Source organism: Drosophila erecta, unplaced genomic scaffold, assembly GCF_003286155.1.
Source record: "Drosophila erecta strain 14021-0224.00,06,07 unplaced genomic scaffold, DereRS2 tig00000279-arrow-arrow-pilon, whole genome shotgun sequence".
In the NCBI taxonomy this organism is placed as follows: Eukaryota; Metazoa; Arthropoda; class Insecta; order Diptera; family Drosophilidae; genus Drosophila; species Drosophila erecta.
This window is the reverse complement of record NW_020825216.1, coordinates 1494606-1519006: the sequence shown is the minus strand read 5'-3', so window position 1 is coordinate 1519006 and position 24401 is coordinate 1494606. Positions and strand designations below refer to the sequence as shown.

At 42.0% G+C, this 24401-nt stretch overlaps 2 protein-coding genes across 2 annotated transcripts in view; one reads left to right on the top strand and one right to left on the bottom strand.

The window, feature by feature from the left end:
* Positions 1-20516, bottom strand: part of LOC6551728 (midnolin homolog) — a 32507-nt gene extending 11991 nt beyond the window's left edge. Inside the window, exons 1-2 of the mRNA XM_001977178.3 lie at positions 19248-20516; positions 2709-2796 (exon numbers count right to left, since the gene is read on the bottom strand). Of these exons, the coding sequence (XP_001977214.1) occupies positions 2709-2796; positions 19248-19594 (435 nt within the window). The 5' untranslated portion in view covers positions 19595-20516. The remainder of the gene's footprint in view (positions 1-2708; positions 2797-19247) is intronic.
* Positions 20517-20779: 263 nt separating this feature from the next.
* On the top strand, positions 20780-24220 carry LOC6551727 (inosine-5'-monophosphate dehydrogenase). Its single transcript, XM_026983032.1, has 6 exons — positions 20780-20944; positions 21132-21432; positions 21520-21670; positions 21859-22510; positions 22903-23443; positions 23512-24220. Exons 2-6 carry the CDS (start codon positions 21275-21277, stop codon positions 23615-23617), a joined length of 1608 nt encoding a protein of 535 aa, XP_026838833.1. The 5' UTR covers positions 20780-20944; positions 21132-21274; the 3' UTR covers positions 23618-24220.
* Positions 24221-24401: the final 181 nt, after the last annotated feature.

The following is a 24401-nucleotide window of genomic DNA, read 5'->3' as shown; positions in this document are numbered from 1 at the left end:
TAATCAGCATTTTTATTGACTTTTTTCACCAAGTGAGACAAAGAAAGACCCGACTTTTAATTTCTTGGCTTTCTTGGAAGCATTCTTGTCTAGTTGACTTTAATGTTTCAAAAAATGTGCAGCATTATTAGGGCCAAAAAAATGTTTTTATTTACAAAATTTGCTGGCCAGAGAACAGCCCTAAAGCGCAAGCTTTTAATATTAAAGTATTTATGCTTTAAATCTGTTAAAAAATTTATAAAGTTATGAACCAGTTGTAAAAGTATTATGTATTGCCCCCCATTTGTTCAAATGCGTATACATACAAAAGAATATTCGAATATAAGTATATGTAAATTTAGGTTGTGCATTACGTTTGCTTTTTTTGATATTTTTATGGGTTTCTCAGGCACGCCAAAATATTTCTTTGTTCACATCACCAAAAATTGCATGAACTTTTATAAGCGCGTGTGTTTTGAATGCAATACGAAATGCAATAAAAATGGCTAACAAATGTCCGTCAATGTTACGTATGTACAAACACGAAGCGCACGAAAAAGGGTATTTTAAACATTTCTACTTCAATTCAATTTTTCAGTTCCAAGCCCTTGTAAATTCAAGTAACTGTTTTCTCACAACCAAGTGACAAAATTTGAGTCCAGACTTTAACATGTTAACAAGTTATCCCTGTCGTCATGTTTATACCTTTTCCACATGCGCAACTTGAACCAATTTCATGTGAAAAGCCATTGAGACAATGGAAAAGCTGGGGAAAAACAGCAATACGACACAACATGCACATATGTTATTCAATAAGACGAGAGAGAGTTTGAAATGGAGCAGCTACGCTAATATTGATATAAACGTTATGTGCCACTGTTGGCCAGATTGCCTAACCTGGCGAATTGGTGTCACCGCAAAGCGGAAAAGCAGACTAACTAAACGAAAATGTTATAATTAAAAGGAAACACCGAAATTCTAGCAAAGGCTTGAATGATACAATTCAATCCAATCCGAATCGAATGAACAATCAAATCATAAAGACTGAAACAAAAAACTCGATGCAACACCGTATCCAAGTGAAGCGTTCAATTTAATAGCGTATTTGCCGAATGAGCGCATCGACAATGTTGCAAATGGTGTGGGGACAAGCAACCTGTTGCTGCGGCACCATGTTGCAATGCCCACAGCGGTGTCACGCGCGGGATTTGCAAACAAAGAGATTGGTAATACCGTGTGGAGAGGAGAGTGCGAGTTACCTGAATCAGGTTAAAAAAAAAAGTAATCCCGGCTCATAACTCAAACGGTAAACAGTAAATCAAACGGAGGCAAAGCCGCAAAAAGAGCATGGCATAAAAAGCACAAAATTGTATACAACACCACAGTAAAAGCGGAGAGACGAGAACTAATATTCAGCGTAAAACTAAATGAGATAACTATCTTTTCTTATAAATCTCTTTTTGTAACTAGTTTCGTACATAAAGTCCTAAGAGGATACAAAAAATGTGAATATATTTTCAAGACTATTATAACTATTTTTCTACCCCGCAGTGTAGGCAGTTCCAATCCCTGTGTTAATACCAACTCAGGTGTGCATACAAATGCAAACTTGACCTTTAGATTGCGCTGGCGTTTAAATTAAAATTGGCTAAAACTTTCTCATTAAAAACACGCACTGTACATTGACCGACAAAAACCAAAAAAGAAAACCGAAAATAATGAAACCAAAACCTTCAAACCTCGAACACAATGACCAAAAACAAGGAGGAGGAGGAGGAGGACGGAGAGAGCTAAAAAGCTGAGCAAATTTGGTGAAAGATACAAAATGATTGTCATGCCGATCGTCAAGCGATCGTCAACTCCAACATCAATCGACCACAAAAGAGGATTCGGTATTCGAAGCATAAATTGAAGGTAAAATAAAGCAAAACAGGGCGATATGTTTTTCAATAACCCCAGTGCACACGAGTTGAAAATTCAAATGTGTATCCTTTGGGAATATGTCTTTTATGACCGAAATAAAAGTACAGTGAGTCCCCCTTAAAGTGAACACGCCCGTGAAAGGCAATCGGGGTAGGCTAAACCAGTTGGACGGAGAGCAAACCGAAAAATGTGTGTGAGTGTGTAATAAAATAAATATGTAAATAAATTTAAATTCATTAATGCCAAACAACTTTGGCAACGACAAATGACGATCAGCCGAAGCAACAAGAAAACGATGAACAATAATCAACAGAATTCGAATGAGAAACGGAATTAGTCGAATTAGTCACAGTCACTTTGGCTGGGGGGCGAAATGATTAAAATTCCTCAGGTAAATAATATCTAATCTCTCCATATTCATTTTTCATTTTTGAATTGAATAAGACTGCGGTTAGAAAAGAGAGTGTATCAAAAAGCGGACTTGATTCGGGCTTTAAATTGGGGTCAGGGTTACAGGCTTGACTTTTAAATTGACACTTCGATTAACTTGATTCCGAATCGTGTTTAAGCTGTACTTTCTCCATAACTCAGGGAATTTTAAAAATATTTGTTAAAATGTTAAAATATTTACTTTAAAAACGAAGCGCTTGGCAAAATTACACTTTAATATATTTTAAAATGATATATTGGATAATTAGAGGGGTGTTCATAAAATTGCATTTATATGCAACAACATTAAATTCAATCGCCTCGTTATTCGAATTTCACTTATTTAGTAGTTGCTTTATTGGTTGCGGTCGACTTACCAATAAACCAGTTTCCACGTTTGGTATCAAAATAATCTTGGACCCGTCCATCAAGTTGTGATCTCTGAGCGTGCCATCCTGCAGTTCCCTGCAAAAAAGAAGAGTAATCGTGTCCATTAGAAGGGTGCTGCCGATATTATCATTATATCAATAAACGGTATTTTGGGGTACAGCAGGGATCATCTAAACATCGAAAACAATAAGCGAACAATCAGAAGATCGACTTCAAAAAGCCAAGCAATTCCAAAATAAAGAAGTTGAGAAAATAAAGAAGACAAGCGGAAAAAGCTGACGATTCAAGCTTATTCAAATAACAAAAGGCGTGCGCCGTGCTCTTTCTCCATTATTAATGTTTGTTTTAACTTTTTCGATTCATCGCCTTACAGTACAGTCACACACACACAAACACACGCTAACAATTGTGATAATATCGGCTTCTTAATGGATAATATAATTAATTTGGCATTTTGTTTGTTAGCGTTTTATCAGCTCAGTTCCCCCCGTTTATTCGCCCAGAAAGAGTTTCGAGAGCGCTTTTACATAAAATAAAAGTGCAATTTCCAAAACGAAGGGGTTGGGAATTTTTTGAAAGCGCTGATTTGCTGCTGTCAGCACTTTTGCATGCGTAATTACGCTTTTTTTGCGACATTCGCGAGTCGATTCTTTCGGAGAATCAACAAAAGATTTACGTTTTTGGCTAATTGGACACAATTCCAAAATTTGAATATGAATATTCACGATTATTAAAGGAATTGATTTCTACATGCAGTATGCGCAATTTGTAAGTTGTATTGTGTTTAGTAATTTAATCCCACTTACTTATAAATACCGTGTATTCTTATTGCCCAAAACGCCTTTTACCCCATTTTCTTATAAAATCTACACTCTTGCTAAATGCGAATTTAAAGGCGCACAGGTAAGAAATTAAAAGTTCAAGCACTTTACCAGTTTGCTGCCTTTTCTCCGCTGCTTTTGAATCAAAAAGCATTGGGGCCAGTTGATTTCCATTCCATTTTTCGTTCTGTTTTCTGTTCGTTTTTGTTTTATTTCATTTTTGTTTCACTTTTGCACTGTAATGGCTGATTTTGTGTCGTTGTTGTCTGTCTGTCGCCGGAGTGAAACAAAGTCAAAAGTTAAATGCTGTTGACACTTTTCAGTTGCTGAATTTCAATTGTTTTCTTTTCCTTTTCTTTTTTTATTTTTTTTATTTTATTTATTTAATTTATTTTGTTGTAATTTTTGGGCATTGCATTTCGCAGGTGTTAAGAGAGACAAAAACAGCAGTAGCAGCACCAGCGGCTATAACAAAACGCCAACAGGCAGACAACAAATAAACAATAAACCAACATTCAGCCGCTTATTTGTTTAATTCCATTTACTTGGATTATAATGCAAATATGAGAAACCGAAATCGAGAAGGTGTCGAGAATGAACTGCAATGAGAATTGTATTTCCATTATTTGCATTCTCGTATGAATGTGCAATGCACGCTGAATTTCTAAATGGCAACAACGGCTTTGTAGATTACGGATTGCGTCTTTAAGAATTACACAATACATTCTTTTTCATTGAGTAACTATTTTACTTCTAACTATATTTAATTTGTACATATAGAGGATTTGATTGAAATGGTCGTTTTTGTGGAAGTTATAGAAGTTTGATCTGTATCGGTCTGTAATTTCTATTACACTTTTGGCCTTGCCTTCACCGCAAAGTACAGTTGCCACCATAGTTTTTCGGCACCGCAGCAAATCTGTCTGGCATATGGCAACCCAATACATACATACATACATATATTTTACACGTGTGTCTACACATTCAGTTATAATCAATGTCGGGCCTATATATAGATGGCGATGCATTTGTTTTGGCTAGCAACGCAAAGTGGTAAAGCCACAACAGAAACGAATAAAACGCTGATCCGAAAACATAAATCGAGCAATGGGCGGTGGGCGGTGGGAGGTATGTATGTACGTAAAAGTGGAAGGTGTGCACTTATTGGGTGGGGGAAAAACCTTGCCGACCACTAGGGGCCACACAAAGGCTGGAGAAGAAGAAAGGGGATCGGTTGTTCAAAATTACTTAATTGTATGCTTCATCACAGCCAGACGAAGAGATATCTTTTGCCATGAGAGAGTTGGTCAAAAAACACAAAGAGATGCCGGCATCCAAAACTACGAAATAGCTTACAATGACTATATTTTATCTGCTGAACAGTTGCTTTCAAAGCAGTTATTGTCAAGCTCTTGAACTAAAAACGGATTATGATAATTTCATTAGCAGAAGCAAGAAAAAGTTGCTACAATATTCACCATATTCAATTGACATTTTTTATTTACCGTTAAAAAGGGCATGCTAAAGTATGACCTTATTATACTCGAAATTGCAATTTATGTTTTACCGGTCACACTGGCACAAGTGGAATTTAATATCAATTTCCATGCCAACTTTAATGGTAAGGTTATCCCATTATAAATATATATATATTGAAAAATAAACAAATGAATCGAAATTACTTTATTGAAACAATTTTCACCACAGCTGCATGTTGCGGCGAAGGAAAGAGAGGCGAAGAATGATCGAGCGAGTTGCGGCGAATTCGGTGGCGATGCGGTAACCCCGGCAACAACAACAAAAACAACTTCCATTAAACGAGGCGAGCGTTTAATGACTGCATGCATGATTGATGAATTGATAAGATTTGGTTAGTTGGCTGGCTGGCTGACTGGCACGAAAAGCGAATTTGGGTCAGCGAAAGGGGCGTGGCACGTCGGCAACGGCAACGGCAACAGCAACAACAACAATCGCTCCGGTTGCACGCAACGCTCAACTTTCAACACTCACGCACACGTTCGCATGGATACCGAATAAGAAAGAAAAAGAAACTAAAAACAACCATAGCCGAAAGACAAAACCCCCTCGAATCCAAACATTGAATTTATTGCAATTTTAACAAAATTTAATGATTCTCCAATGTTGGGCCACTTTTTCCACACGATTACTTTAAAATTAATAGCACTATAATAAGTGTAACAAAAAATCCATCAGCATTGTAGCATTTGAAGTAAGAAACATGAAGTATAATAGATATTAAGAAGGTAATATTATCGTAGATTTAGTAAATTCGTTAAAGGTGTATTTTCAATTATTTAACCAACATTGCCCGCAGCGTTACGTAACGTAAGGGGCATAGCGTAGCTACCCGTTACGTGTCTCTGATTTTTCACCTCGGACAGCAGCAACATGTTGCAGCGGCTGCAGGTGCCAGAGCAAGAGAAACTCACCACAGCGGCAAGTAACGTAACGTAATAAGAGAGGAAGAGAGCACCGCGAGGCAAAATCCCATTAAAGGGGCCTTTTTACTTGTTTATATATGTTTTAACAAGAAAAAAATATTGAAATTTAATGGTTTGCAAATACTAGTTGAAAGTACGATAAAATGTATTGGGCATTGATTGCTTCTTATTTAATATTATCCGTTTATGCACATTAAAGTAAATACTATTAAATTTAACTTTTTCCCCAGCTAACTAAGCAGTCTTTTCCGTTTTCTTTTTTTTTGATTTATAAAAGCCTCGAAAAGGGGGTGTGTGTGTGTGTGTGGTGAGGTGTGTGCTGAGGTGTGGCTGTGTTTGGCAGAGTGTGTGTGTGTGTTCGTGTGTTTCTGTTTAGGCTTTTTGTCTGCGGGGGTGTCTGTGCTTCGGCGTTTCTGTGTATGTTTCAGTCTGTGTGTGGCTGTGTGTGTATGCGCCTTTACGCAATAGGCAGCAGATGACGCCGACGACAAAAGCGACGCAATATGACGCGACGATGGCCAACAGCAACAACAACAGAAACGGCAACAGCAGCGAAGGCCAAACGAGTTGGCTCGGTTGTTGGGTGGTTGGGCGGATTGGAAAAGGGGGGAGTGCGGGTCAGAGGGGGGCCTGACCCAGACAGACAGGCTGGAAAACTGAGACGATGAAAATGCAGACATCAAACTGTACAACCAGTGTTCAAAGTTGAACGCTCTACACGATAAAACAATTAAAACAAGCACTTATTATGGAAATTCTGTTATATTCACATTTTATCACCAGTTTTTCATTCAGAAATTTGGTAAATTTGGAAATTTCGTAAATCGCACATTCTACGAACCACCCAATCTCCAGTTTTCAAAAATCTTTGCATACACATTGCCGATTACGATAGATTCCTTACAGAAAAGGTTTCACAAATATTTTGCGAATTAGTTTTCATTTTTCAGCATGGTTCAAAGGATATATTTTATCGCGTACTACTTACAAGAGCAGATTTTTAGCTAGCTGCTTCCTTCCTCTCTTGAAAAACCTGAAATACCCCTATTGTAACCCAAGCGTAGCCGATAAGAAGGTGGAAGCGTGACACCCGCAGAGATCAGGGGTAAATGGTGTGCTACGGTATGGTGTGGTATGCTATGCTACCTCCACGCTCTTCACGCGATCTTTTCCCTCGTTGTTCTCCTTTAACTCCGACCCCCCTCCACGGGATATAGGGATATATACTTTAATAGGTCTTTGGTGGGGGCATTCGGAGTTCGGCATTTTCCAGCTATGTAATTTCAAACCGGGAACCAAGTGAATTGCCCTTTGTTGTCATAAAATTCCACCACCTTGCTGTATTGCAAACGCTGTATGTTAGTGTGTTGGTGTGTATGTGTCTGTATTGGGCATGCTGCGTAAATTATCATGTTTAGTGCCTCCTTCAAAGGAGGATGGGAAAAGGAAGAAAAAGAAGGCTCAGGGATTGAAGAGAGAGCATCACACACACACACGCATACAGGCGACGCAAGGACTCTCCGGCCATATCTCTCACTCTTTTTCATCCTCTCACTTGCTCCTTTACACATGATGGTTTAGTAGTCAGTGCACAAGGGTAAAAGCCTAAACAAGAAATCAACGAAAAAAACTGAAAGGAAGCTTACTGGCGAACCATTTTTACCCATTATCTAACTATTGACCACTATATATCGATAACTTTTAAATTAAAAATGCTCCTTTTTTTAATATTTACTTATTTATGTTTATGCCATATGTTTAGGTCATGATTGTTTAATATTTTATTCTTGAAAAAATAATCCTCTTCCTGAGTCGCAAAACTAGAAACCTTATTGAAATACCCTTCGCAAGGGTACAGAAAAGTAGAGCGGGTGTTGCAAAAGAAGAAGAAAACCTCACATGGCACAGTGGAAAGAAGCAAGAGAAAACGAGAGAGCGTCGCATTGAAAACTGCACCGAGCATTGAAAATGAGCACGAGATTTTCCGCCAGGCTGGGAAAAAACCAATGGAAAACGTGTGGCCAAAAAGAACAGGAATTAGAGTCTACCTTAGTGTGTGTGTGTGTGTATCTAAACAAAAAAATGAAACCTAAATGTCTGGTCAACATTTTTGGGGCCAACGAAGTAAACGGGGGGTGGTGTTGACTGACTAACTGACTGATGGGCAGACTCCCCATCGTTGAGTCAAGGGCAACTGTACACACACCCAACGGCCACCCACCCACCGCCACTTTAACCAAAAAGGAATGGAGAATAGAGAAATTCAAGAAAAAAGCCTCTTGAACGAAAACTCCAAGATGAATTGCCAAAAGAAACTATAGGGCTCACATTTTTAAGGATACATACGTACAAGCGTTCATACGTTTATGATATCTAAAGATATCAAAAAGATAGCCACCAAGACGAATAATTCATATCATCGTATCAGAGGGTTGATATCTATGCGGTCAAAGAGCTGCTCCCCCATAAATTCCGGCATTATTCCCACCCTTTTTAGGAAAAGAAGTCCAGCGGAAACCGAAACTCTCTCAACCATTAAACGATTGCATAACCTATTCTGAATTCTTTATTCTTGCTTGGTCACTTGCTTCCATTTCCATTTCAAGTTCAATTCCAATTTCGATTTCGATTTCAATCCGCCCTCCCTTTCACACGGAAATGTCAGCCCAGGTTGAATAGATATAAATTTGATTCGTTCTCCAATCTAGTTTTAAATAGAGATACAATTTCATATATTTTACTGTTTCTTCTCTTTCGGCATTGCTGATAGATTTTTTATGTGTTATCAGTTTCTCATTCAAATTTTATTGAATTTCATTTGCTCGACGGCTTTGTTTTCACGGCGGAAAAGCAGAAACGCGTTTAACAAGAATCAGTTGAACAGCGAAATCGGAGAGCCCGAATAATTTTCGACGCTGACGAATTATTTGCCGAAGATATGAGGAAGTATTTCTCATATTTGTTCGACTACGTCTAGTGTGTACTCATGTGGCAACAGATACAGATACAGACCGCACAGCTGCAGATAGAAACGTGTTAATTAATAGAATTTCAGAGGTTTCTTTGCCGCTCCAGCTGTAGATATACACTATTCGGTGGGTTTTTGGCAACAACATGTGATTGAAAGTGGACAGTCAACTTTTCCACAGATATAAAGTACATGTACCGGCAATGGTGGTCCATTGGTTACAGTAGTGTTAAAAAAGGTGCCAGAGAAGGGGAGATACAAATCCAATAACTTGAACAATATATTAAGGGCATCAACTTTTGCCCTTTATATTTGTAAAGAGAACCTACAATAGTATTCTACCCTTACTAAAACATTTATCTATAATTGCCTTAAAAGCCCGTCCCTTTTGGTATTAATATTTTTTATGGTATAGATACCTCAGAGAAGCGAAAACATTTAGATCCCTATCCCCTTTTTCGACCTGCACCACCGACTGGGGCTCTTTTTGTGGGGTTGAATGCAGCGATTGCTACCCCTAAGGCCACTTTAAAGTCAACTAATCCTAACTTTGATTACTGTTGGGCACAAGCACATATTCATCTATCTGTGTATATAGTAGGCAAACATTGAGAACACCCACATAGCCATAAAAAAGCGACCGCCACAGCCTGGTGAACCATCATCAACACCAGCAACCACAGCAGCCACCACTTTGGCCAAAAGAGGGCGGCGGGTGATACATGGATGGGAGGAGCAACGGGAAACGGGAAACAAAAAACACAAATTTCCAGCCCAGCTTTCACTTGAGCGAAGCTTTTCCTCCTTCAGCCGAACCGAACCACCACCCACAAAGAAACTTGGGGTTGCAACCACCGACCGACCAGCCGACCGAACGCCGCTGTTGCTGATGAGTTTCATTAATTTCCGGACGAAAAGCTGCACCACCATCACACCACAAGGGTACCAAGGGTACCACGGGTACCACGGGAAGCGGCATAAGGGCCAGGATGTGGGCCTGGAACGCCCCTGCTACCAAAGCTGGTGCTGACCATATGCTCTAGACCCGAATACGTAAGACCCTTGCTCCATTTAGGATATACCATTTGGGGTATATGGAGTAAATGCTTGGCAAAACACGGATTACTTGATACTAGTTAGGAGTTAATTAAATCATCAATATAGATATGAATATGGGTTTAAATATTGTTCTTAATAAAGATGGACAATTCTCGGCTCTTCCAAAGTATTTGTTGATTAAAATGCCCGCATAATGGTCTGTGGCATCTATCTGTGATCCACCCACCGGTGGGAGGTGAGGCATCATCAAGGCTGTCAGCTGCAGTTTCACCAGCATAAAACCAACCCTCCTCCCAAAACGCCCCTTTTTAGCGATTTGGTTTGGAGCACAGCAAAGACTGTGAGGAAAAGTCCATGGTAAAGGGTTGAGCCAGCCGGGGAAAACCAGGAGTGCGGGCTATTATGAGAGAGAGAGGCCTGAAAAATCGATGGCAACAGCTGAATCGCAGCTTTGTGGAGGCAACACATCGCATTTGCATGCGCCAAAGGGGGCGTGGCAGTGCTGGAAGAGCAGGGGGCGGTGAAGGGACTACTGGCAGCAGGCAGCATCCACAACACAAAGACAAATTAAACAAAGGAATCGGCGACAAAGGGGGATGGCAGCAATATGCGGGGGAGAGGAGGATCGACGGCGGCAACAAACAACAATGAGAAATCACAGCAAGCGACTAAAAATAGCAAAAAAGCAGCAAAGCAGCTAAGGCAAAAATAACATCACGCCCCCGCACATTGAAAATTCAGCGCGTCCCCTTTCGTCCCCTTTTCCGCCCACTCCCCAATCGTCTTCTACAAGCTTACAAATCAGCAAATGCTTTTCTAATTTCGAACTATTGATTCAGAAGTTTCTATCTACGCTACATGTGAACTAACTATACTACATGCGGCGGAATTCACCGGAAGACATTTGCGAAAGGGCAAACATTGGAGGTGCTTAAATCACAGGGGTTGCTCTAGAGAAAAGAATCCGGACAGGCATTGGATGCTTTGTTTGTTATGATCTAGAGAATCTATTATAAACCAAAGGAACAGTATTTAAATGTGCAAATGATACCCTGGAATGATTTTACATTAAAAAATACGCAAGTTTAGGATGGATCGGATTCGAACCCAATCCAGAGATCACTGTAGCTGTATGATAGATAAATGTATTTGAAAGGGGAGACGCATTCATTGGATCTCTGCAACAACAATAACGATGGCAACAACTGCAATAACAGAACAGCAACGAAAACAGCTTCTTTTTTTTTTGCTTATGTGCTTGTGTGTGGGGCTGCGCGCGCACACAAGCAAACAAAACACACACACACATAAGCTTGGCAACAAAGCGCAAAGAGAACAATTGCCGGCCGGCCGAGCAAAACTGTTGATGGAAAAAAAAAAAAAAAAACGGAGCGTAGTGGAGGGGGTGGAAGAGGAGAAGGGGAAGGGGCAGACGGAGGCGGCAAGTGGGTGGTGGGAGGTGGCGGACGGTCGCGAGAGAGGGAAAACACTTCTCTCCGATGACGTTATTGATGCCGTAAGTTGTTGTTTTTCACTCAGCTTTTTTAACGATCGTTTTGCACTGAAACCAAATGCAATTGGATGACGCCGACTGCGAGCGCAGCCTTTCGTTTTCTAACTTTTTGTTCGTTTCGTATATACAATGAAAATGGAGCACTTAGAAATACAGCTATATATTTTTTCAGATCGATTTGATAAACATTTGTCGCCCATTTCTACCCGGATTTTCTTTTAAAGAAACTTATTACCAGAATTTTAATCCATCTGAAATTTCATAAGCATCGAACGATTTGTTTTCTGTGCATCGAATTCACAGTTTGCACGAGGTTTGTGGGTAATTGAAAATTAGAATGAGTGTGTTTCGCGGTGTGTGTAGGAAGCTGCTGATGATGATTTTATTTAGATTCCCCCTCCATTTGAGAGCAAATGCATGTGAATGAAAACCAGAATCAAAGAATCAAGCGAATGCTGAATGAAATCATTATGAAGGCGAGAAAACGGGTTCATAATATAGAGGAAGTCGACAAAGAAAATCAATCTGCAAATAATTAGCGAAAACATCTAGCAATTCTTAGTGCCTAATTGGAATTGGAATTTTATCAGTTGCTTTCGAATCCAATTGAGTGACTAATTTTTTGTGAGAACTATCGTATTAGCAATCGTAAACGCGTTACCAAACAGAAACTAAGTTTTTAAAATGAATAATTTGAGTAAGTAAAACCTTTATAAACATGAATTCCCTTGATTTATAAAAAAAATCACTGATACAGTTTTTGAACTTCTTGTTTTTCTATTTTCCCAGCTTTTTTGCCCTTCTTGCATTGCATTTTTGTTCCTAAAATATTCAGTTAACCTTCTTTGTTGTATGCGTGTTTCTTTGTCTATTTGTACTTTGAACACTCTTTTAATGGCTGCGAATTTCGCTGAAACTGCAGCTAAAGGTGTTAAATACAGCCGAAAGAGTGAAAGAATCAAAGAAGAAGGGATATTTTAAGGCCTCTCGGTTAATCACCGGCAATCTCGATTTGCATATTTTATGGGCATAAACAATGATTTTTTGATGCGTTCGTTACTTCCTCGGCACTTTGGTGGTTGGTGGTTTTCTTGTTTCTTGTGGCTTGACGGTGGTGCATTGACACATCACCCAGCCAACCACTGAAGAAACAGCAGGAAGAAAGAGTCATTGGTCTGGGCCATAAATAGACGGCGAATATGTTTCGGGCATTTCGTGGGTCTTCTCTCTTTTCTTGCATGCAATTTGGCACAATTAAGGCGAGTATCTGCCAGATACAAGATATACAACGCAAACACCCCGTACAGCCAGCAAACATGCAAACGTGCCGTTAGCTCAGATTTGGCCACTATTTAATTTTGTATCTTGCAGATACACACAGACACACACAAGTGCACACCCAACTAGGCATAGGCATTAGATACACACAACCGCAGCACCTTAAATAAACTTAAAAGACGGCGACCAACCACCCAAAACAGCAGAGCAAAGCCAACCACCCACCCACTAAAATCCAGACCAACCCATCAAATGCACCACAAGAAACCATCGCATCTTTAAAGCTGAAACTTTAAGGATTCCTTAATGGGCTGCATATTCTCACCAGCAACATAAATTTACTACGTCATCTAAATCTGAAAGATTCGCGTCATAAGCCTTTGAAGTTAATTAAAACCTATCTAGGTTGCGCTTTTCTCGCAGTGTATGGGACCAGACCATCCCATTCATTCACCATTTAAACCGAAACGAACTGAACCGAAGCAGAGCAAAAAGCGAACGAACTAGCAAACGAACAAGCACACATCCTCCCGATTCTGCGATGCTTTCTATTTTTAATGCCCGGCAACTTTGTTGCACCGAGAATTTTCAGTTTATTCTAATAATTCAGTGGGTGGAAAAACGCCAAGCTGCAGTGATGGGAAAATTTATTGAATGCGCTAGCAGCAACGCTGAAAAACGCTGATGAACAGGCAGAAGAGCAAGAGCAAGAGCACAAGCAAGAGCAAGGGGCAGGAACGGCGAAGGAGACGCATTGAGGCGTGGCGCCATCTAGCGCCGAACAAAGCCAAGGCTAAGGCCTGAGGCCATAAACAAATGGGGGGCAAAATGTGGGGGGTGGCGTGTAGTGGGGACTGGGATTGAGCAAATAACGAAGGGTACAAAATGGCAGCCAAGGGCCATTTGGAAAAAGGGGGCGGCACTTGTGGGGCTTGGAAATTGGCCAAAGGTGAAGGGGGCACGGAGAGGATGGAGGGGGGCGCGGAACAGGTCAGCAGGGAAAGGGAAGTGAAAGGGTGGAGCAGAGATGAAGCAAGAGGAAATGCGAAGGCAGGTGATGTGAGCCGGTGGTGGTGATGGTGGTTGACTGACTCTGACTCTCTGCATCTGTATCCGTATCTGTATCTGTATCCGTATCTGTATCTGTGTGGCGTTACTTTCCCAGTAACGAAACGAGTTTTCACACGCACACCACCAAAGTATAAAGGATGTAGAGTTTAGGCCGGGCCCGAAAAGCGTTGCCAAAAGACTGCATAACAACACGATTTCAAATTCCAAAAAATGAGTAAACCTTTTTACAATCTTCGAAATTATTGAATTAGTATTTATGGAGACAAGTAATTTCGCGTATATTATCAATAACCATTGCTAGCGCAGATAAAAATACTTTTCTAGATCTGTGCATTTATTTCTGAGAAGAATAAAACCAAAATTCAAATTGTAATAGGTTTCAAATCTGAAATCTTTATTTTTGATGTTTTATTGTTCTTTCCCCAGTTTCGGTTAGCTTTGATCCATTTAGGTTCTACATTTGGCAGGCCGATGATCAATTTTGAATAGTTTTGCTTCGGAAAAGGCCTTAAAAGTGCGGAAGACTTGATTGAAGTGGGCAACTGAACCGGCCAAGTTGTCGGCGCGGGGAAGAGCAAGGAAGTGGGGAGTGGGGAGCAGAGCAAGTCTTGTGTAACCTAATCTCCAAGGAGAGACAGAGAGAGAGCGCGAACGGCGAACAAACACAGGCAAACAGAGAGCAGACAAACAGACAGAGAGACAAACAGACATACAGAAAGAGACGGCAAGAGGCAAACAATGAGGAAAGCAGCAAAGCAGCAGAGCGAACAAAGCACGCTTGTCCATATTCCAAACAAGATCTCCTCTGCTCGCCGCCTAATCAACAACGTAAAAAAATAAATAAAAATGAAAAAAAATAAAAATAAGCAACGAAGAACTGCGCAGCACAGGCAACAAAGAAAACTGCCTCGTTTTCACCCTTAACCCATGACGACAAAGCAAACCCAACCCAGTGAAGTTTGATCAAACATGTCAGATAACAAAGATCATTTCGGCTTGCCGTGAATTTAAGAACCTTTCGTAACTGAAACCATAAAAGCAGTGCCACCAGAGCGAGACGGATGTAAGCAGAGAGCCGAGGCAGATAGATAGAGAGAGCCACTAAGGCAAGCCCCAAAAAAAAACGCGGCCAAAATCCACCACTTGGCCCAAGAAACTCAACTCAACACGCGTCAAGAGGCCAAAACTCAACATGTGACAAAAAAAAAAACATTACAAGAAATATTCAAATTTCAATTAGCTAAGTCATTTCACCTAATGAAACAAAGTACACGCATCAAATATAAAGTGATATAATAAGCACAGTTCCTATGTATGCATGTTTTAGTTAGACAAGTTAGATAGTTGAATGTAAAAAACACGCGCCGCTAGTTGATGACGTCGCCATGGGCAAAGAGGCCCCGACTTTATCGTACTCCCCACTTAGGATGCCCCACCTATTGGTTCTTGCGTTAAAGGTAGAATCATGAAAGTAGGGAAGAAGAGCAGGCGTCTACTAAAATTAAAACTGTTGATAATACAAGCCCCAGGGCCATCGAAATCATAGGTGGTGCTTGCGTGTGCGCTGCGTTTCATATTCAATTACGTAGCTCTATCTGAAGAACCCTAAGGTGACATATGTGGTATATAGATGACGGGGTGTTGCGTGGGGAGCGGAACTTGGTCTTATGTCATACCACATAGAGCACACACACCTTGGTAGTGCGCCCCTACTAATCGGGAATGAAACGATGGGACGGGTGGCACGGGTGTGCAGCCTGATAGGAATGGGAACATCTAATCTGTTTGCATTATTCTGATACGACATTATTTCTCCTCTATGCGCGCTGCCACTCAGTACACATTTCATATTATATCGTAGTTTTTGCTAATAGGTATTACCTACTTGAACCATTGCCTCTGATAGAAATCTCATTGTTTAATCTGAGAGCATCTATATAATTAGCTTTTCGGTTGTGTTACTAGCACTTCAGTGTTATGTTACATTTGTGTTGGTTGGACTTGAAATCCGGTTTCTTGTTTATATGGAAACAGTTCAGTTCAGTTGCGTTCAGTTCAGGTTTCTTTCACCACCACGTGTTAAAAAGGGTTGATATTGCTAAAGACAAAGGAACATAACTTTATAATGGGTTTTTAGCTACGGCGTTGGTGCGTATTTAATTAAAAGGTTTTAGGAAGCAGCCTTTGAAAATGCTCAAAAATTAGATAACTATGTGGGATCGTATGAAGAAAGGCCATATGGTATTTCTCCCAATTTAATAATTAACTATTATTTAACTATTTAAAACGTAGAAATGCTTTTAAATTATGCTTAAAATCAGGTTTAGGCATTTTCGACACAAGCCACGTGGTTTCATAGGGTTGGGTTAGCTCTTCCAATGGATACTCTCCTGGTTTTCCAACTTTTTTATCATTTGGCCAGTTTCTCTGTGGTCGGCGACCACTTTTTTTCCTTGCCAGGGCTATAGTGGATAGTGGATTTGGTGACCTGGAGATTCGCGTTTGGGTTTGGTGGTGTTTGGACGGACGCCTCTCGTCATTCATTTAACATCCAGTTCGGTGGTGGTGACTTTGCATGCAGCATGAAATTCTCATTCCCATTCAGTGATGTGTGCAACATTTTAGCCTTTTCGCTGCCCAGACATGGCAAGAAAAACTGATGCAGCATGGTGATCGAATTAATGATGATAAAATGTATAGTTAAAAGCATATTTTTTCAAGCGTTTTAATTCAATTTTAAAATATTTAAACGCAAAGTAAATAAAAATGAATATAAGTCAGTAGAGGAAAGTACTACCTACAGGTTTTTAATGAAATGTATTATATTGGATTTGGTTTGAGGGATACAGATAGCGTTTGTATATATGGATGCTGCTTTCTTTCGGAGATTAAATATTGAACTGCATTTTTTTTCTGTGCACGCTTCTTCTTCCTCTTCTAGCTGGTGGTGGCTTCTTCATTCTCCACTTCTGTTTCGGCCTTTTCTGCGGGTGTTTTTTCCTTTTCTTTTGGGATTGGAATTGGTGGTGTGAATAAGCTTTTAGCGAAAGGCTTTTTTCCTTAGGCTTAGGTGGTAGGTTTTCCCGCATCACTCGGTATATATATTTTATTTGGCGGGGGTGGCATCTATGGCTTCTTCTTCTTCTTTTTCCTGTGCTTTTTGTCATTCTTCTGCTTTTTGCTGTTGTCGTAGTAGTTGCATTTAGGGTTATAAGCCAACATATGACATTCAGACAAATAAGAAGAAGAGACGAGGAGGAGAGTCCATTTTCCGAATGTCCGATAAGCGCAGCCTGCCAACATCATCATCGTCATCAGAAAGGAAGAACAAGAGAGGAGAGGTGGAGAAGGAAGAACAAGCAATTTGATTGCAGAACAAAGAGAAGCAGGCACAAAAATCTCTGCCACACCAACACACACACACACACGCGTGTGTAGAACACAGAGAAAGATGAAAAATAACTTCAAGTGGAGGCAACAGCACCAGCAACAACAAAAAACGAGCGGCAAAGAGATGAGAGTAAAAAAAAACCGTGACGCCATTGCCCATTTGCTTTTGTTGCCTTGCTGCAAAGTGGCAACAAGATGCAACAACACGGCGAAAGAGGAGGCACAGGGAAGAATAAGAAGCGAGTAAAATTCTTATCAGTCAGATTTTTTTCGTTTTTTTTTTTTTGTTAGTAAAGCCCAGACAAAGACAAAGCAGGCAGAGCAGAAGAAGAAGATAAAGGGGAAGGGCAGTCATTCCTCTCAATTAGAAATCTATTTGCAGAAATAAACCCAGCCGAGCAGAGAGCGGGATGTAAGAGAGAAAAAGCGAAGGAGACAAGAAGGAGAGAGAAGCCCGCATTATTGCGAAGCCTCTGTAATGCACCAACACACAACTGCACGCAATGCATATACGAAAACCAAGCCAAAGGAATGCAGGCCCTTCGAAAACCCGAATTTACCAATCCAAAGTTAAAATAAGATCTGTGGCTAATATGCAATACATCAGTCCATAAGATACTGATATTGTACTTTGAAACAAGTATAAAGTCAAAATAATACAGCTGAATAAGAAAATCAAACTGGTAACAGCAATCGGAGCTGTAACAGTAACTTCTGCACTCACATTAACAGTTGCAGCTAACATTTGACTTTTAACAGCGCAATGCAACTAGTTGGAACAATGACGTCGACGCTGAATGCGCTGCCTCCCTCTCTTTTTCTTTTCTTCGTTTGGCTTTTCAATTTCTGCCTCGCCTCTGCTTCTGTTTTTGTTTGTATTTTTTGTTGTACCGTTTTTTTTTTTTGCCGGTTTTGTGTTATGCGCATTTTACACATTTTGCTACTTTTAGTTTACCTTTTTTGCGTTGTTTTGTATAAATAACAAATAGATTATGAAATCGCTGGCAGACCGTGTGTATATGCGTATGAAAATATGTGAGTGATTAGATCAATTGGCACACACCCTCCCTCCGCCCTCCACCACACTCGAGCTCTTTGTGCTTAACCCTTCAAACATGCCATTACTTTGGAGGTTATATCAATAATAATCATAATAATAACGAGAACAGCAAGCAAATCAACTAAACAATGGCAGCTTAGCGACTAAATAACTTACTCACACACAGACACGCACACCTCTCTGGCTCTCTCCCTCTGTTTCTTTCTATCTCTCTCCCTCCAACAAAGCTCAACAAAGGGGTTAGAGAAGGGTCGCTGCGGAGGGGGTGGGGCAGAGAAAGAAGATAATCAAGAGCATATTAACTAAACAAAGCTCCAAAAAAGAGGATTTCCAAATAAAAATTGGAAATCGATATTTTAATACCCTTTTCATAAACAGAAGAAAAAACAAACAAAATAATTGCCGATTACCATATACAATCATCTGAACCATAACATTTTCTTAACCCAAGGGTTAATTAAAGCAGCGGTTATTCTTTGCCGAGGAATTGTGCCATAAAAGTTATCACACTTTTCGATACATTATCAGTTATTTGTGGTCATTGGCACAATCATAAGAAATTCTGGGAAAAATGCAAGGGACACACTTGTCCAAACACCGGCTTTTTCAACAATCCCTAAAACTTTTCAGGTGGTGGTGTTTCCACATTGCAAGTAAAACGCCTACCTAGATTAATAAAATAATATTTAACCTATTCCTATTGGCTGCATAATTGAAAGCTTAAACCATTAACATTAGTTAGGTCATCACTAAATCAATTCCCATAAATATTAGGCCAAAAATGAATGTTGGCGATACTAGCCCTATAAAATGCTATTCATTTCAGTCCCTAGAAATCACAGTTCAGACAAAAGTTCTTATAAATTTAGCTTAGACTTTGGTAACAAAATAAAGAGGTACTCACTTCTCCCGGTGCAGCAGACAGATGCGATCCTTGGCCACCTTCAGCTTCTTGGCGATGATCTTCTTCAGACTCTCGACGCTGATGTGCGGCTCGACGCTGACGCCGAAATTGCCGCCGGTGGTGGTGCTGATGTTCAGGTTGATCGTCATCGGGGATGGCACAACGGCACTTGTTGTTGTTGCCAAACGCTGCAGTGCATTGTTGCTGTTTCCAGAGTTGTTGTTGCTGCTGCTGCTTTTGTTGCTGCCACACCCAGCAGCTGCTGCTGCTGCTGCGGCGGCGGCTGCTGCTGCTGCCTCGTTTTGGCCATCGGCAGTGGCCGAGTTCGTGGCCGCTGACTTATCCATGTCCGGTGTTTTTTTTGTTTTCCTTAACTTTTTATTTTTTATAGAGGTTTTAGAGAGCTCACTCTCGCTCTCTCTTTCGCACTCAGGAGGACTTCACAGGCAAAAAAATAAAAGCAATATTACTGCGCGGCTGCTGTTGAAAATCGCGTAACGGCACACACGCGGCGACTGCGGCGACGATAGCGCTCTTCGGTTCAAATTGCCAATCGATTTTCTATACACACCACACCTTGCTCACACACCAACACAAGCGAGCAACACGCGCGGGCGACGTAACGGTAACCGTAACGTAACGCAAAGCAACGCACACACGAATGCCGAAGATGTTGAAGAGGAAGAGAGGCCGCTAATCGATTATCGGTCTATCAGTCAGTTTGTGGGCCGGTTGGCCGGCGGGCGAGGTGGTGCGGGGGCGGATTACGTGAGAGCGAAGGCGGAACGACAGCAACAACAACAGCGATGATGATGGCGATGATGAAGTAGTGGGTGGAGGAGGCGATAAATCTGAATCTCTGCCCAGGTACGCATGTATGTGCAAGACGAAGTGTAGACGAAAAAAACCCGTATTGCGGAGTCCCGGTTTTTTGCTTGCTTTTCCGTATTTGTAACTTTTTTTTTATTTCTGTTCACTTCAGTTCAATTTAGTTGCTGCTCGCCCCACACGTTTGTCTTGCGCTTTTCCAGTTAGTTTCTGCAACAGCTCTGCTAGCACAACCACTACACACACACACACTCGGCCTGGAGAGTCTGGCAAGTCAAGCGGCGCCAACCGCCAAAGAGCATCTAAAGGCCCGTCTATTTCAGTCGTGCTGCGGCGATGGGAAAATCCCTAAATAATACCGTAGGTATGGTACCGGTATTTGGTGTATTACGGCTTCGAAATGCAGCCATACTGATGCCATATTTATCGAACATTTTGGTGAGCGGTGCACGAAGCCTGCTATGAAACAGCTACCAGTCACGCGTTACTATCGATAGCTGACATTGTAAGCGATGGTATCGAGCATTAAGCGCATGGAAGCTACATGTCTGCCAGATTTTATAGATTATGTAGGAGGAAATGGCTTATAATCACGCCTGCTGGAAATATATAAGCACATAAAACTCGATAAAATATTCACGTGAATAGAAACGGATTATTGCAAAGTTTCGTTCATAAATTTGATAATCGCTATGAAAAGCGCTTTAGTGTGGCTGCCCTGAAAGCCCAAAGCGCGAACGCAATTCGTGGTAATATGTAGGGGGTATTCCGGTGCCCCCGCGAGTATATTTAAGCGACCGCACCGCGGCCACACCACTTCACGAACTCGATTCGCCCAGCGCACGCGGCTCTTGGACTCCAGTGGACTGGTAAGATGGCCCAACCATGTGCTCGCTGGCATACCAGTCAATTCCCATTTCGATGGGCCGATTCCCACTCCGAGCCATCAATTAACCTATTCTTCTTGATCCCAATTGTCTTTCTGCGCCGTGTGCTGTGCATCTTCTTCTTTGCCGCATTTGCGAATGTGCCCTCCTGCTAATTGCGTATCAAAAGCTCGAGAGGAATCTGTATCCAGATAAAGGCATCTGCAAGAGGAGATCATCCCAGAACCGGCGGTGTTTATCTCTTATACGGCTTGTTTTTGTCAGCTCCCCGTTGTTTGTTGACTGTTTGTTTGGGTTGAACGCACGCCGAAAATGGAGGGTAAGCCAAAGGTGAACGGCTTTGTGGAATCGACGTCGTCGTCATCGGCGCCGGCATCCCAGACGAAGAATGCCGCCGGTTACGATGCCGAGCTACAGGATGGTCTGAGTTGTAAGGAACTGTTCCAGAACGGTGAGGGACTCACCTACAAGTGAGTAGTGATCAAGCCTATGCCAAAATCGTTATCCAAATCTCATGTCATTGACCCCATCCGAAATTCCCGGCAATCCCACAACAGCGACTTTCTCATATTACCCGGCTACATAGACTTCACCGCCGAGGAGGTCGATCTCAGTTCGCCGCTGACCAAGTCGCTGACACTGCGGGCGCCGTTGGTTAGTTCCCCCATGGACACGGTAACCGAATCAGAGATGGCCATCGCCATGGCGGTAAGTATCGGATTTTAATGAATCCATAGATATATGTACCCATATATACGGCCCAGAACCGCTGGCGGGTTCGCCTGAGCTGTGCTAGCCTGTGGTTGTAACTCAACACTCTTATGCGCCTCTCTAACCGCCAATGTTTCTGTCCACTGCTCACACACCATCCAAATCCATTCGAATCCCGCGCGCAGCTGTGTGGTGGCATTGGCATCATCCATCACAACTGCACGCCGGAATACCAGGCGTTGGAGGTGCACAAGGTTAAGAAGTACAAGCACGGCTTCATGCGCGACCCCTCGGTGATGTCGCCCACGAATACGGTGGGTGATGTGTTGGAGGCGCGACGAAAGAACGGATTCACTGGCTATCCGGTCACCGAGAACGGCAAACTGGGCGGCAAGCTGCTGGGCATGGTCACGTCCCGAGACATCGACTTCCGCGAGAACCAGCCGGAGGTCCTGCTGGCCGACATCATGACCACGGAACTGGTCACCGCTCCCAATGGCATCAATCTGCCCACAGCTAACGCTATTCTCGAGAAGAGCAAAAAGGGCAAACTGCCGATTATAAATCAGGCCGGCGAACTGGTGGCCATGATTGCCCGCACGGATCTGAAGAAGGCCCGCTCCTACCCGAATGCTTCCAAGGACTCCAATAAACAGCTCCTCGTCGGCGCTGCCATCGGAACGAGGTCAGAGGACAAGGCGCGTCTGGCTCTGCTGGTGGCCAATGGCGTGGACGTCATCATCCTCGATTCATCGCAGGGCAACTCCGTCTACCAGGTGGAGATGATCAAGTATATTAAGGAGACCTATCCCGAGCTACAGGTCATAGGTGGCAATGGTGAGTATCAGAGCTCTACACGAAAGGGTATTCCAGAAATAAGGACAGTTTATACGCTTGCCTGTGTGAATTTGAAATGTTTTTAGTTCAATGCTTTCATTATATGTCCTTATCTACAACATTTTGATATGTCCAGGTATTCGATACAGTCATATAATTTTCTTTTTATACATTTATTAATGACTATCTATGGCCAATTACGTCGCGACGAAGTACTTATTATTATGGCAATAATGATTTGGGGGCAACCATATTGTTATCTTTAATATCACGAGATGGCAATTGGGTTCAAATAAACATAGGGTGCAAGTTTTCAAACCGATTTTTAGTTAATTGCCCAGCTTAACTTTTGCTTTTAAATGATCAACAATTTTTTTATATTTATTTAACAGTGGTAACACGTGCCCAGGCCAAAAACCTAATTGAAGCAGGCGTCGATGGACTGCGTGTCGGCATGGGCTCCGGTTCCATCTGCATCACCCAGGAGGTGATGGCCTGCGGATGTCCTCAGGCCACGGCTGTCCACCAGGTGTCCACGTACGCTCGCCAATTCGGAGTGCCGGTGATCGCGGACGGAGGCATCCAGTCCATTGGACACATTGTGAAGGCGATTGCCTTGGGAGCCAGCGCTGTAATGATGGGCTCCCTGCTGGCAGGCACATCGGAGGCACCGGGCGAGTACTTCTTTTCCGACGGAGTGCGCCTAAAGAAATACCGCGGCATGGGCTCCCTGGAGGCCATGGAGCGCGGTGATGCCAAAGGCGCTGCCATGTCGCGCTACTACCACAACGAGATGGACAAAATGAAGGTGGCACAGGGCGTCAGTGGCAGCATCGTGGACAAGGGCAGTGTGCTGCGCTACATGCCCTATTTGGAGTGCGGACTGCAGCACAGTTGTCAGGACATCGGTGCCAACTCCATTAACAAATTGAGGTGGGCTAATATAGTCATATTTCCAAGGAACACTAAGCTAATCTTAATCTGCTTGTCATTCTCCCCAGGGATATGATCTACAACGGCCAACTGCGCTTCATGAAGCGCACCCATTCCGCTCAGCTAGAAGGCAATGTCCACGGCCTCTTCAGCTACGAGAAGCGCCTCTTCTAACATACGACGATGGCTGCGACGGAAATGGGCAGTGGAGGAGTGGCTGCCCCTGTCCAACAGCAGCAGCAACACCATCAGCAGCAACAGCATCGCCACCGATCTGGAGCAGGCCATCTGCTCGACTACACCCGCCTATTCGATCGCAAGTGAAAGTGAAAGAGAATCGCTCGAATAGCGCGTCCTTTTCCCCTGGAGTTTTACCAGTGTTAGGTTAAGTCTCGTAGGAATCGCCGACGTTAAAGCTTACGATTCCAATATAGATTCCCATTTTTGGTGGCCTTGCAGGTTACCTCGAATCCCCCAAATACATGTGTATACCCTATCCATCTGTCTGGTAGACAGAATCTTAATTATAAGTGTTTGCAGGTTATTCAATCTGTATAGAATCTATGTAATCTTCATATATGTATATGCTATATATATCTTTATCTACATCAAGTGCAACGCGTTGGTTGGCCGCTTACTTATTTGGCACGCTATATGTACATAGATGTTAATCTCTATTTGTATAGTGTTGGATGTTTACTATTATAACGAAGCTTGCTTCAAGTTTAAAAACTCTGCCAAACTTATTAAATGTGAACTGAAAGTAACTGAAAAGTATTCCCAAGCGATTTTCAATTATTACCTCGTAGGTCAACCTTATCTACACTCTGTGAAAGGGTTTTAGCCCTTATCAGCGCACCTAGTAATGCAATATGTTTTACGTTGTTGTTATCGATTGTAGACACTGGGATTCTGGCTGTTGGCCGATTTAGTATGCCTTTTGTGGCTAGGAGAGGAT